General features: G+C 35.8%; 1 protein-coding gene across 1 annotated transcript; it reads right to left on the bottom strand.

Annotated features, from left to right (window-relative positions):
• Positions 1-9,315: 9,315 nt before the first annotated feature.
• Positions 9,316-12,741, bottom strand: LOC145165967 (transferases, transferring hexosyl groups). The gene is made up of 9 exons (XM_079084889.1): positions 12,481-12,741; positions 11,694-12,134; positions 11,052-11,157; positions 10,809-10,901; positions 10,528-10,723; positions 10,264-10,442; positions 9,945-10,147; positions 9,697-9,878; positions 9,316-9,604 (listed from the first exon to the last, which is right to left on the bottom strand). Exons 2-9 carry the CDS (start codon positions 12,046-12,048, stop codon positions 9,440-9,442), a joined length of 1,479 nt encoding a protein of 492 aa, XP_078941015.1. The 5' UTR covers positions 12,049-12,134; positions 12,481-12,741; the 3' UTR covers positions 9,316-9,439.
• Positions 12,742-13,152: the final 411 nt, after the last annotated feature.

Below are 13,152 nucleotides of genomic sequence, written 5' to 3' on the forward strand. Positions count from 1 at the left end.
CTTAATCCATTAAGACCATGCATGAGAAGAAACTAGTGTCCAAGATTACATTTTTATGACTCAAGAGGCTCCAAAACCTCCGAAAGAACAACTCAAATGGATTAGAGTAACCGCTACTCATAATACCAAGCTTATGGGACCAAAAGAACATAAAATCAAGCCTAAAACAAGATCTAAGCATAACTTCACCAAGTTCAGAACTTTATACCTCCAAGAGCTGTCAAATAATGATGTGACTCTGGATCTAAGGTGCTTCACTCCTCCAAGATGGTGTCTACTTCCTTCGTTTTCCTTCAAAGTCACAAAACACACACACACACAAGCTCAAAAATGCTCACAGGGTAGATTAGGGTTCGCAAAAACGTTTTGAGAGGATGGAGGCTGATGAAAGGAACCAGGTTTGAGAGTTAATGAAGAATGAATAGGGTCCAAACCCTAACTATTAGGGTTTGGGACTTCACCCCGTACGCCCAGCGTACGTGGCTCCACCCCATAAATCCAAAATGGCAATACTAGCCCCTCCCAGCCATGAGTCTTGCATTTTAAGGACCAAAATGCAACAAATCTCACTATAATGTTCAAAAGTGAAAGTACCTCAAAACAATATGTTACATAAAATACAAAATAAAGAATTAATTGTATATATAGATACATGAGCTACTTAATGTTTTGGAAGAAAAAAGATATTAAAAAAGTGAAAGAATTAGAAAAACCATTAAACATTACAATTACTGACAAATCTATACACAAAATTGGGTTTGTAGGAAGAGATATAGAAATCATAAGTGAAAAAACACTATTTAGAACCCCATCAATATATCAACATGATTCGGGAATACATTTCGTAATAGAAAATATGTAACACCCCATCTTTCAAGTAACTTTAAATTCATCCCTTGGGATTTAGTTATATTATTTTTGTTCCTTGGATTGGAAAGAAGTGTTCATGGTAAGCCCTAGTGGCAAGATTGTAATTATGGGAACATGAGTTGTACGCAGGGCGTACATGTGTGTATGTTAAGCGTACTAGGGCGCGCCTTAGTACGTTGGGCGTACGTGTGTCCAGGTAAAACCCTAACTTTTAGGGTTTGTGGAGTATTTAAGCACCATTATGGGTCATTTTGACTCACTCTTTCAGCATTCAAGTCCTTTAACCGTTTTGAGAGAACCCTAACCCCCATAGTGAGCATCTTGAGCTTATAGTATGATTTTGTGTGCCAAAAATGAGAAGTTAGTGCATCAAAGGAGTTAAGGAAGGAAGCAAGCTTGTAGATCTGGGATTATCATCTTCTTGGGAAGCTTTAGGTGGTATAAAGCTTATACCTTTATGCTTGGATTGTTTAGATCTTGTTTTAGTAGCTTTTGGTGTTCTTCTTGTCCCAAGAGTCCCAATTTTGTGCATGCTTTGTTTTGGGCGTGTTGAGTTGTCCTTTCAGACCCCAGGATGGGTCCTAAAGCATAAAAATGAGGTCTCTTGAGCTAGTTTAGTCCCTTGTTCTTTGTAGGAGGTCTTAATGGATTAAGACCATGTATTAAGCCCTCTTTGGTCGACCAAAGTCTTCAAGTTTGAGACTTTATGGTTCTAGAGTGCTATTGGATCATGGATCTGAAGTTTGACAAGTGCTTAATCCATTAAGCACTTATGGAAGTTTTAAGCCTTGCGAGGGTATGCCCCGCGTACGGAGTCAACCACCCCTTAGGTGGTCAATGCGAGGCGAGGTACGCCTAGCGTACCGAAGGGGTACACCCCGCGTACGTCTCTATTGGGTTCGGACTTTGGCCTTCGGGAATAGGCCATCTGTTTGGGCTTTGATGATTGGTCCCTAATGGACTATCTGGATATGTATGTTTTTGGCTAATTAGAGGATTGTACCTTTGAATAAGGCCCAATAAGGAGTTTGGGCCCAATTTGGAAAATTGGGCCAATCATGGGCTTTGAGGTAGTTTGGGGACTTTTTGGATCAAGAATTGGGCTTGGGTCTTGGCTCAAATCGGGAAAGGGTAAAATGGATATTTACCCTAAGTATGGATCATTAGTCAAGGATGGTAATCCAATTGATTAATTAGATGTTTGTTTTGTTGTGATAGTTCGGGACTCTTTGTGAGCCAGCAGTAGGGAGTTTTCAGTGTGGTTCGGCATTGTGAGGTGAGTTCTTCTCACTATATTTTCGGGTCGAATGCCCCAATGTCGGCCCTTTGGATTGTTATCCTGGTTTATCGTATGATTGAGTATTATGGTGATATGTTAGATCTGTATCCTGGTGTAACACTCTAAATTTTCAAATAAATTTTTCATTTTTAAAACCACATAAAACACCATTTCACATTTCTCAAACCAAAATGTATAAGTGGTTCAAAACACAAGACAACAAAATGTTTAGCAATATCCTAGAATCCTCAAAACATAATCTCAAACTGGTATGTACAATCATGCTGGCGCCTTCCCGCAATCCTGAGAGGTACCTGAAACACATTTCACACAACATTGTAAGCACGAAGCTTAGTGAGTTCCCCAAAATACCACATACAAATAATTAGCCTCTCATGGCTATATCTCGATAAGGACCCTCCGATCATGTGTCTCATTGAAGACCCTCCGGTCTCACAGCTCGGGTTGGACCCTCTAGTCCTGTATCTTAGTGAAGACCCTCCGGTCCCACGAAGACAGAGTAACTCAATAAGGCATAGAATGATATACAACATGAATCACAAAGATAGAATGCATAATATATCACATAACTCAGCATAAGCACATAAGACCCTTCGGTCGCACAATGATTACCACTCAGGTAGGTATAGTGAGAAGATTCACCTCGTAAGTAAGCAAGTAGGTCTCGTACTCAACGATCGGTCTAGACTCCGCCTACATATCATAATCATTTATAATTAACAATTTATAACAACAACTCTAAAGGTGTTAAACCGACCCCTTTTCTAACTCTCGGAAAGGGTGAAAGACCATTTTACCCCTTCATGGTCTCCATAATCCATAACTTGACCAAACCCTAAAAGTCAACGGAAGTCAACACTCGAGTCAACAGTCCATGTTGACCCAACTCGTCGAGTGCATCTATGTGACTCGTCGAGTTCCTTCGTTTCTTCTGAAAAATCGGGAAAATCCAACTCAACTCGCCGAGTTCGTAACACGTCCAGACTATCGAGGAAAACCCTAACCAAATCGTCGAGTCCCATCAGTCCATTCTTTCATTCATGCGTTTTTAAGCAGAACTAAGGCCCCATACTCTAGATCTATCCTTCTAAGGCTGAAATACCATGTAAAGCTACAAGCTTTACGTTCATGCATGTCATCTAGGGCTAAGTTTGCCAACCCAAAGCTCAATAGAGGGTTTAAGGCATGAAAGTTGACCAAAGCTTGATAAAGCTAGAATCTTTTGGCCTAAGGGGCCTTATACTGTCCAGATCTAACATCTCATCTTCAAGGTATGCTCAAACAACTAAGGGACTCAAAGAAAAGATAGAAATGGCCATAAACTCCTAAATGAAGAGATCCAACACATAAGTGGTCAAGGTAATAGCTTTTTACCTCGTCGAGTAGACTCTACAATCACACGGCCATCTCAATCTCTACTCGGTGAGTTGGGGCCTCCAACTCGTCGAGTTGCCCTGACAAAATGAATATACTTTAATTAAATATTATACCTGGGAGTCGGGATGTTACACCTAGTAGATAGGATGATGCTATGCTTAGTGATCTGTTAGATCTGTCTGTTATCTGTCATGGCTATATGTTTACCAGTTGCATGTGTTGATGTAGTGTGGTTGGGTTGAGACTGTACTGCTTTTTGCTGCAGTCAACAAACCCGATGATATTTATCGGTATGTTATATGTATGTTTATCTGTTATGTATATGTCGACATGGTTTGTGTATGGTTGGGTTGAGGCAGACTTGCTTAGTGTTGAAGGACAACAGACCCAGGGCGGCCCAGATAGACTGAAGGCCTGTGAGGCGAACCAGCCAGGACAAAGGCCCGGAGAACGGTCCAGACAGGCTGAAGGCCTGGTGAGGCGGTCCAAACACGCTGAAGGTTTTGTGAGCTGTACAGACAGGCTGAAGGCCCGGTGAGGCGGTCCAGATATGCTGAAGACTCTGTATGCATGTTGTTTGTTGTATATGTTATCTGTGGTGTGTTAGTATTTTGGGGGAACTCACTAAGCTTTGTGTTTACAGTTTTGGTTTATGGTTTCAGGTGCTTCTGTGGATCGTGTCAAGGTGAAGGCGTGACCGTACATATCCTCGCGTTTTGGACTTATGATTTCTGGGAAACTCTGATAATGTGAATGTTTTGAAAACTATGTCGAAAGCGACTCTGATTTTTAAAGTAATGTTTTGGAAACAAGGGTTTTTTTAAATACTTCTTTATAAAAAGGGTTGTTTTGAAAAGTTTAAATTTTATGAATTTTTTTTGGATGTTACAAAATAATTTCCTTAAATTATATCAACCATTTATACAAACAAACGATCATATAAGTCTTAATCACCCCAAAAAATGTGTTATAAAGAGTGTTATTATCAAACATTATGATATTATAAAAATAATAAAACAAGAAGTTGGCTTTCAATTGCGGATATTATTAACATTAGCAAAAGAAATTGTTGAAAACAGTTGGAAGAAGTATGTAGTGAAAACCCTTTAGATCATTTAAAAAATACAAATAATCAAGAAATAATCATATTATTAAAAAACCCTAACGATGAAATCAATGTTCCAAATAAAATTCCATATAGTATAAAATATGTCACTGAATTTAAAGAATAATGCACCCAATTATTAGAAAAAAAACTCATTCAACCTAGTACAAGTCCTCACTCAGCACGAGCATTCTATGTAGAAAATAATAACGAAATAAAACGAAGAAAACGGAGAATAGTCATTAGTTATAACAAAAATGAATGAGGCCACTATTGGAGACTCTTATAAATTACCTCGAAAAGAATATATTTTAGAAAAATTAAAAGGAAATACACATTTTAGTACATTTGATACAAAATCGAGATATTGACAATTATGTTTACATGAAAATACAAAATCATTAACTGCTTTCTCATGTCCCCCTCAGAAACATTATGAATGGAATGTCCTTCCATTCGGTCTAAAGCAGGCACCAACAATATATCAGCGATTCATGGATACAACTTTAAATGGTTTAAATAATATCTGTCTTGGATATATTGATGATATATTTGTCTTTACAAATGGGAATGAACAAATACATATAGATGCAGTTATCAAAGTTTTACAAAGAATAAAAGAAAAAAGTTTTGTTTTATCAAAAAAGAAATCAAAACTTTTACGGACTACAGTTGAATATTTATGGATAAAAATTGGAGAAAATGGCCAATTATCGTTAACAGACAATATACGAGAAAAAATAAATATGTTTCCTGATAAAATCCAAAATAGAAAGTAAATACAACATTTTCTCGGATGTTTAAATTATATTGACGAATAAGATTTTTAGAAAAATTTAGCAAAAGAACGAAGAGTTTTACAAAGTAAAATATTAGAAAAGATACCTTGGTCTTGGACCAATACAAATACTATCTTAGTACAAGATATAAAACAAAAAATTCAAGCTCTCCCAACTTTATATACCTCAAAAAGGGAAGACTTTTTAATCGTAGAAACAGGTGCATCAAAAGACACTTAGGTTGGTTGCCTAAAAGCAATTATACATGGTAAAACATTATTGGGACTAGATAATGAGGAAAACCTCATATCTGACCCATCGAAAGTATACAATTATGTCAATATATCACCGGAAGCATTAAAAACACACAAGTATGAGAAAAAATTATGTAAGTATATATCGGGAACATTTTCCTAAATGGAGCAAAACTATAGTACACATGAGCGGGAAACTTTTGCTTGCCTAAAAATATTAAAGAAATGGAAAGTTGAACTCTTGCAAACAAGATTCGAACTACGAACAAATTCTAAATACTTATTAGGCTTTTGGCGTTACAAACTACAAGAAGATTATTCTCGAGGAAGATTAATTCGTTGGCAATTACAATTACACCAATTTCATCCTTACCTCGGGTACATAAAAAGCGAAAACAATCACATAGCAAATACATTGACAAGAGAATGGAAGTCATCATGAACCAAGTCCAACATCAACTAAAACAGAAGCAAGATCAAAAAAACAACTCTGATCAGACAGCTCGAAGCAGTAAAAAGAGAAGAAGACCAGGTAAAACAAACACTTCAAATATTATCATCACATTCAGCACCAAAAGAAGAAGCAGCCAGTAGCTCAACCACGAAATACCTAAAGGAAGAAATACAAGAAATATCATCCGACAACAGTCAACCACAAGAAAAACTTCCCAAAAACAAAGAAGCAAAAAAGTGGTATGTAATATTCAATGGTCCAAATAAAGGTATATATGATGACTGGGGAATGGCAAATTCTTATATCCTCGGACAAAATGTTATACATAAGAGTTACAAAACCAAAACGGAAGCAGAAACAGCCTACAAGGAAGCATACAAAGCAGTTACAATGGATCATGTTCAACACTCAACCAAAACAGTTCTTCTCTGAACTTCGAAAACCCCACAAAAAACCACATCCATCCAAAAATCACTCAACCAACTAAACGCAAAAGTAGCCCTTGATGATATTCTCTCTACAAAAGAAAAAGAAGCCATGAAAAAGCCCACATCCCACAAAATTTCAAAACTTTGGGATAGCCTAGTATCATACACTGAAGTCCATTCTTTAATGGGATTCTACCCAGTAGCAATGCGTCCGGGCCCAAAAGCAGTATTCCTAGCAAACTTAACATATCCCATGACATTATGGGACTATTTCATCCATGGATTTATAGATACAATATATCTAGAAGGAACGAATTTACATTGCATCAATGAATTTCCATCCACAGTTCAATCCATCATCCGAAACTACAAAACAATATTTACACGACAAGAGCAAGGATTATTTATAAAAATGTATTCAAGCTATCCAATCTTTGACGAAGAATCTCAGTTACTCGTCCCAAGTACCATATTCGCAAATACGGAAATAAGTAATGGCTCTAAACCAACAAATGATGAACTACCCCATGAAACACCTACACAAGACCATTTAATCTTTGCAATAGCAGGTGTTTACATCGCCACCTCAAGAATAAGCAATGAAAAAGACCAAAGATCGAAAGTTCGAATAAACTATGCTAGTAAAACATTCCTTATTTATTCACTAACTGATAGCGAAATAACTCCAGATGCATTAAAAGCATTATAAATTTTTGAACAACCCTTCGAAAAGTTTTCACGTCATCTAGCTGAATTACCTACGGAATTAAAGAAGCAACTTTGTAAACATAACATGCATGCACCAAGACATAATTGTAGTCATTGTAACGAAAATACAAAAGAAACACCATTCATGGAAGTGGTGGGCGAATAAAAACAGACAAGCAAAAATAAAAATGTGACGTATTCAGTAAAAGGAAGAACATTCAAAGAAGTAATAAACAAAGATTCACTCTACGAAGTAGTTATGTAAGCAATGATCAAATAAAGCATTAACAATGTAATAATATAATTATGTCGTTTCTAATAATGTAAGTTGATTGTCATTTGTAATCATGTAAGATATTGGGAAAATAAAGTCTTGTCATAGTGTATCGTCTCATAATATAAAATGAGTGTTAGTGGTATAGTCTAGTCATGTAAAATATTTGTTAGGTACTATTTGTCGTTTTGTAATCATGGACTCTCCAGAAGAGTCTTCTATCATGTATAAACAAGGCCTTTGCCCCGAATGAATAAATCAGAGTTGTGATGTGTAAGGTGTTGTTTGTTTTTTGTAAAAACCTATTCAGACCTCTTATTGTTGCGCGACGTAGCACACGCGCAACACTTTTAATCTCGCAGCTGTTTGTTTTTTAGAAGTCTTCAGAGTTAAAAACCTTTGCGCGTGTTCTGTTTGGTGCAGCACTTGTATTGCCTCTTCCAGCCTCTTCCAATCTCTTCTTCTTCTTTTTTCTTGCTGAAATCTTGATTATATGTTGTTGAAATCTTATTTTACATTTTTTTTTTCGTTTTTTTTTTGTTTATTCTGAATTTTTTTTTCGTTTTTTTGTTTATATTGAATAATGATAATTCTTGATGAAATATCATTATTTTTTGCTAAAATATCTTTATTTTTTTTTGTTGAAATATCATTATTTTTTGCTGAAATATCATAAATTTTTGCCAAAATGTCATATATTATTAAATTTTCGGTATTAAAAAACTATTTTGGTTTATAAAATCAGTTTATTTTAATTTTTTAAAATCTGCAGCGGCATTCAGATGTAAAAAAAACAAACACGCTTCTTATTACAGTCTGCAGCCGTTTGGTCCACCTCTTCTACTGCAGAGGGTTGCAGAGATGGTTCGCAGACTTCATTAATTTTTGTTTCAAAAAAACAAACAGCACCTAAGACTTGAGTACTCTCAAAATCCTCTCTGTTGAAATTTATATTTCTAAATAGGAAAGTTCATTCAACATTCAAAATCGTATCGAAAACCACCCATTAAAAATCTAATGTTCGGGTCAGTTATCCTATCATCATTCATAATTATTATTTATTTCTGTATTTACTTTTATTTTCAACCTTAATCCACAATTCTTCTCTTCTTTCATGTGCTTGTGCTTATACATCATCCCTTTCATAAAGTGGTGGAGAGAAGAAGCTTATGTGGCTGCATAATGGGTAGTGTGTATATCCCTTTACCTAATGTGTCTAAACTTTTCATGTCAACCACGTTTTCTATTGAGTTTTTTGTACAAGATAATATTTTCTTTTGTTGGTTTCTCTTAATTTATTAACCCCTTTTCTCAAATTTGTATTATCTTGTGTAAGAACGCCCAAAATTTAGAGAAGTATAAGGCTGGAAGCTGGTGTAAATTTATAATGTGTAAGAAGATTGGAGAATGTAATATATATTTATAATGTGTAAGAAGATTGGAGAATGTAATATATATTTAGAAGTAGAAGTTAACAAAAGACGGCTTATATTTTGCTCTAAAATGTAAAATCCTCTGCTGATGCATATAACGCATCAAGATTCCTCTGAATTTTTTAAGAAAATGCTTCTAAACTCCCCCTACTTCTACCCACACCTTCACCACCACACCACCAGAATGCTGCAATTTTGCCCAAAACCCTTCTTCCTCCTTCAACCCTACCCATTTTTGTTTGAAAAATCAAGGGAGGTTTTTCATCAAATTGGAGCTTTCTCTAACTGAAAGTGATTATGCTATGGCACAAAAGTTAGGTCTAGTCCTCTATATGACTTTAACCATCTACTTGTATGTAACAAACTAATCATCATCATGTACATATACATTGTCTTTTAAGCACCAAAAACGGGTTTCCAAATCTTCTCTTAGCTTCTTCAAACTTGAAAAAAGGTTTTAAGTGAAAGGGTAAAAATTTGAAAAGAGAAGACTTCCAATGAGGATGTAGGCTAGACAGTATCCCCATATCAAGTATCCCCAACCCTTCCCATGAGGAGGTGCCAAAACATACGCCCCAAACCAATACACTGGAGGGCTTGCAGACAAAAACCTTGTAGCAACCTGCAACAAATTATATATTATAAAAATATTATTAATGGACATCTAAAAATCACCATCAATTCCAACAAAAAAAAAAATTTCAAAATGGGGACCTGAACATGCATGACAAAAAACGCTGTAGCCACCATGAACCCCAAGTGTAAGATGAATGGTATGATAATGATGGAAAATTTTCCTAATTTTTCATCATTCTTTGAAAGCACAGTGGGAGTGGGACCCTCTTCTTCTTTTGTGCTATGTTTTCTCCTTTTAAGAGTCTGATCTTCTTCTGATTCTATTTAAACACAACTATTATTTAGTAAACTGGGATTTGGCAAATATTTAAGTTTTAGATTCATACCTTGAATTACTGTTGATGTGCGAGTGTTATTTTTATCAACTCCATAGCTTTTTGGAGCAACTTGAAAACCAAGTGAAAAGAAGACCTCAGGCTGTAGCTTCACGTAATGGATAATTGAGCAGACTGCAATCGAGAGGATTGGTGATGCAAGAAGGAAATTTGGCAACTGTTTTAGCTGGAAATATTTTAGAAAACCAACCCCCCTAATATAATAAAGAAAAAAAAAATCAAGATTAATATAAGTATAACATTCCCGAGATCTTTTATATGCTAATCAGTTAAAGATTGTTTGATAGAATCAAGAAAAAGAAAATCATACCAGTAATGACTTTGAATAAAATTGTACACCAAAGGAATCCTTGCTTTACACCAAGGCCTTAATTTATCCGGATTATTTCCATCACAGAAACTGTAATATCCATATGCTTGAAACCCAACAAATGGAACAAAAACAAATAAGCAACGCAAAATTCCAGATATAAGAACCTTAATTGCCAACTGCATAGACAACAAAAAATTATTAGCCATAGGAAGAGCAGAAATGTGATGAAATAAAAAAAAATGTTATTTAGCAAGAGCTTACATAGGCACTCTTTTGAAGAAATACAGCATCATAAGCTCTATGAATGGTCTGGAAACCAATATAGCCTGCATTAAGCACCCCATTTGATCTTGACAATCCAGAGAAAGCAAGTGAGAGTAGTGCTAAAAGATTTGCACCAGACATTAAGAAGTAGATTCCTCCAATTGATAATAGTGCATATAAACTTTCAGAGTATCTACAAAAGCAAAAAAGTAGTGGTTTAGATCACAATCATGAGTTTGAGAAGTGAATATAAACAGAAAGGCCAAGAAGAATAATACATGGATGAATAGAATATAGATGCTGGATTAAAGCAAAACAAGATTGATGCTCTCAATGAAGCCTCTGAGTCCTTCAGAACAATAACAGAAAGCCTTTAGCAACAGAAAACAAGAAAACAGTCAGGAAATGTGTAATGACTACAAGACTAATAACAACTTGGAGTCTTTATATATGAGTTGCAAAGATGTTTGGAGCATAAATGAGAGAAATAATTGTGAAAAAGAAAAGGTTTGCTTCATCACCTGTAGAGAAACAGTGCAGCAAAAACGAATGAGATGTTGTTAAGTAAATATCCAGACAATGCCAACACAGCCCTATGTCCAACAAGTGGAGTCAATGGCAGAAGAACTGCAAGTTTAGTAATCAAATAGCTTTCAAAAGATATAGAATCAACAAGAAATTCATAAATTTAGTTCATTGACAACAAGGAATAGGTAATAGAACTAAAAAGAAGCCACTCCAAATGAGCAATTTTCAGATAAATATCTACTTGACGTTGAATGGTTTCAACATCAAACATTCATGAGCATCATGGTTCATATTTTCTCTCTCTTAACAAAACTCTGTATCCTAATTTATTAAGCTATGAATTAAACTGTTGTATTGTAACCAGTACTAATGTGAAGAAATGTCTCTATCTTCTAAACTCTAGCTCTTTCCTGGAATATAGGAGGAAGAGACCTATTGCCTACTACCAAAGAGCATTCAAGATGATCTAATTTAACGAAATAACATCCTGCTTTGCAAAAGAGGATTCACGAACACAAAATTTCGTCATTGCAAGACTAAGTAAAAAGTTTTCTTGCACATAATCTCCTACGTCCTGATGCTTTCACTGGAAGTAAAGTGCTAAGACTGTAAAAAGGATAATTGAAGAGACTAACCTGTTCGAGACAACAACGAAATGCACAAAGGAAGAAGAGGCAAGAAAGCAAATGTTTGTTCATATTCGTAACCGCATTGAGCGATTCTGACGAAGTACACGCTGTCCCATACGATCCCATTTTCAATAGCGGCGGCGATGCGAGGAAATAGGACAAGCTCTTCTTCGTGGTCAGTGGCGGTGGAAGAGAGGCAGCTAGGGTTTATAGAGGCGGAGGTATCGTAAGGGCTAAGTATTGATCTCCAGATAACCATTAGGGTTAGTACACCAAGTCTTGACACGATTGCTGATCGCACAACGATTCTTGTGTGGGAAATTCGAGATGGATCGTTATTCGTTGATGATTTGATTGTCATCTTGATCCACTTTGGTTGCTCAGAGGGTGGAATCGTTGAATTGATATCGTTCTTTTTACATGTTTTTTACCTAGCTTCAAAGATCACTGTAACAAAAAATAAGCAAGAAAGCAACAAAATCAAACCCAGATGAAAACAGTTGTAATCAAATACAAATGATAAACTACAAACACAATTTGTCATTTTCTATCACAAGTGAGAATTTAACAATTACAAACAAATGACAACTGAATATTGACGATTGATAAATCACTTAATGTGATAAGCACAACCAATGAAAGACAGACGATTCAGTATCGGGTTAGTTTTGGCGTGTTGTAGGTGATGTCCATTGTGTTGGGTCATTTGTCAACCGATTGAGGATAATCACAAACAATGAAAGACACAAATGTGAAATCATAAAACCAAATTTTCACAGAATCAAACTTTCACCTCCATCACACGGGTTCCAAACAATTGGCAATAGATTGAAGACAGTTTCCAAGCAATAAAGATTAAATCACTTCAGTTTTGAAGACGATTTCAACCTTCTGGCGTCGTTTCCACAGTTACTTTGATATTGATTTTTAGATTTCTAATTCGGATTCGGACACAGCAAATATGCGATGAGCGACGATTTCCCCCAGTTGCTCACCATCTGATATCTGTGAGGTTGGGCCGTTGGGAAAGGAAATCGTTATATGGACTAGCAAGTGGAGATGGCCAAAATATAGACATATAAAATAAATAAATAAATAAATATATAAATAAATATGTTTCTACATATACGGATTCTATTGAGGTGACCTCCAAGAATTAGGATACCCTCCGCGGAACCGCAATATGGTAAATTAAGAAGGGATATATTTGTAAAATTGACGGATCCGTAGGCTATAGCAAGGTCCGCGGACCTTCGTAAATCAAGCAACGTGTTCTTCAACATACCCAAAAAAAAACCCAAAAATCAAAAAATCTAGTCTTTGGGGAAGAACAAGTCTGCAGAGTTAAATGAGCACCAAGTCTGCAGAGTTAAATGAGCAATCCGCAGAGGATGCTCCGAGGAACTGTTCTTCAGCTTTTTTTTTTTTTTTGCCACATCGATTTCTCAGAACATAAGTTTATTCC

This window comes from Lactuca virosa, chromosome 3 (assembly GCF_052849685.1).
Source record: "Lactuca virosa cultivar CGN04683 chromosome 3, Lactuca_virosa_CGN04683_v6, whole genome shotgun sequence".
In the NCBI taxonomy this organism is placed as follows: Eukaryota; Viridiplantae; Streptophyta; class Magnoliopsida; order Asterales; family Asteraceae; genus Lactuca; species Lactuca virosa.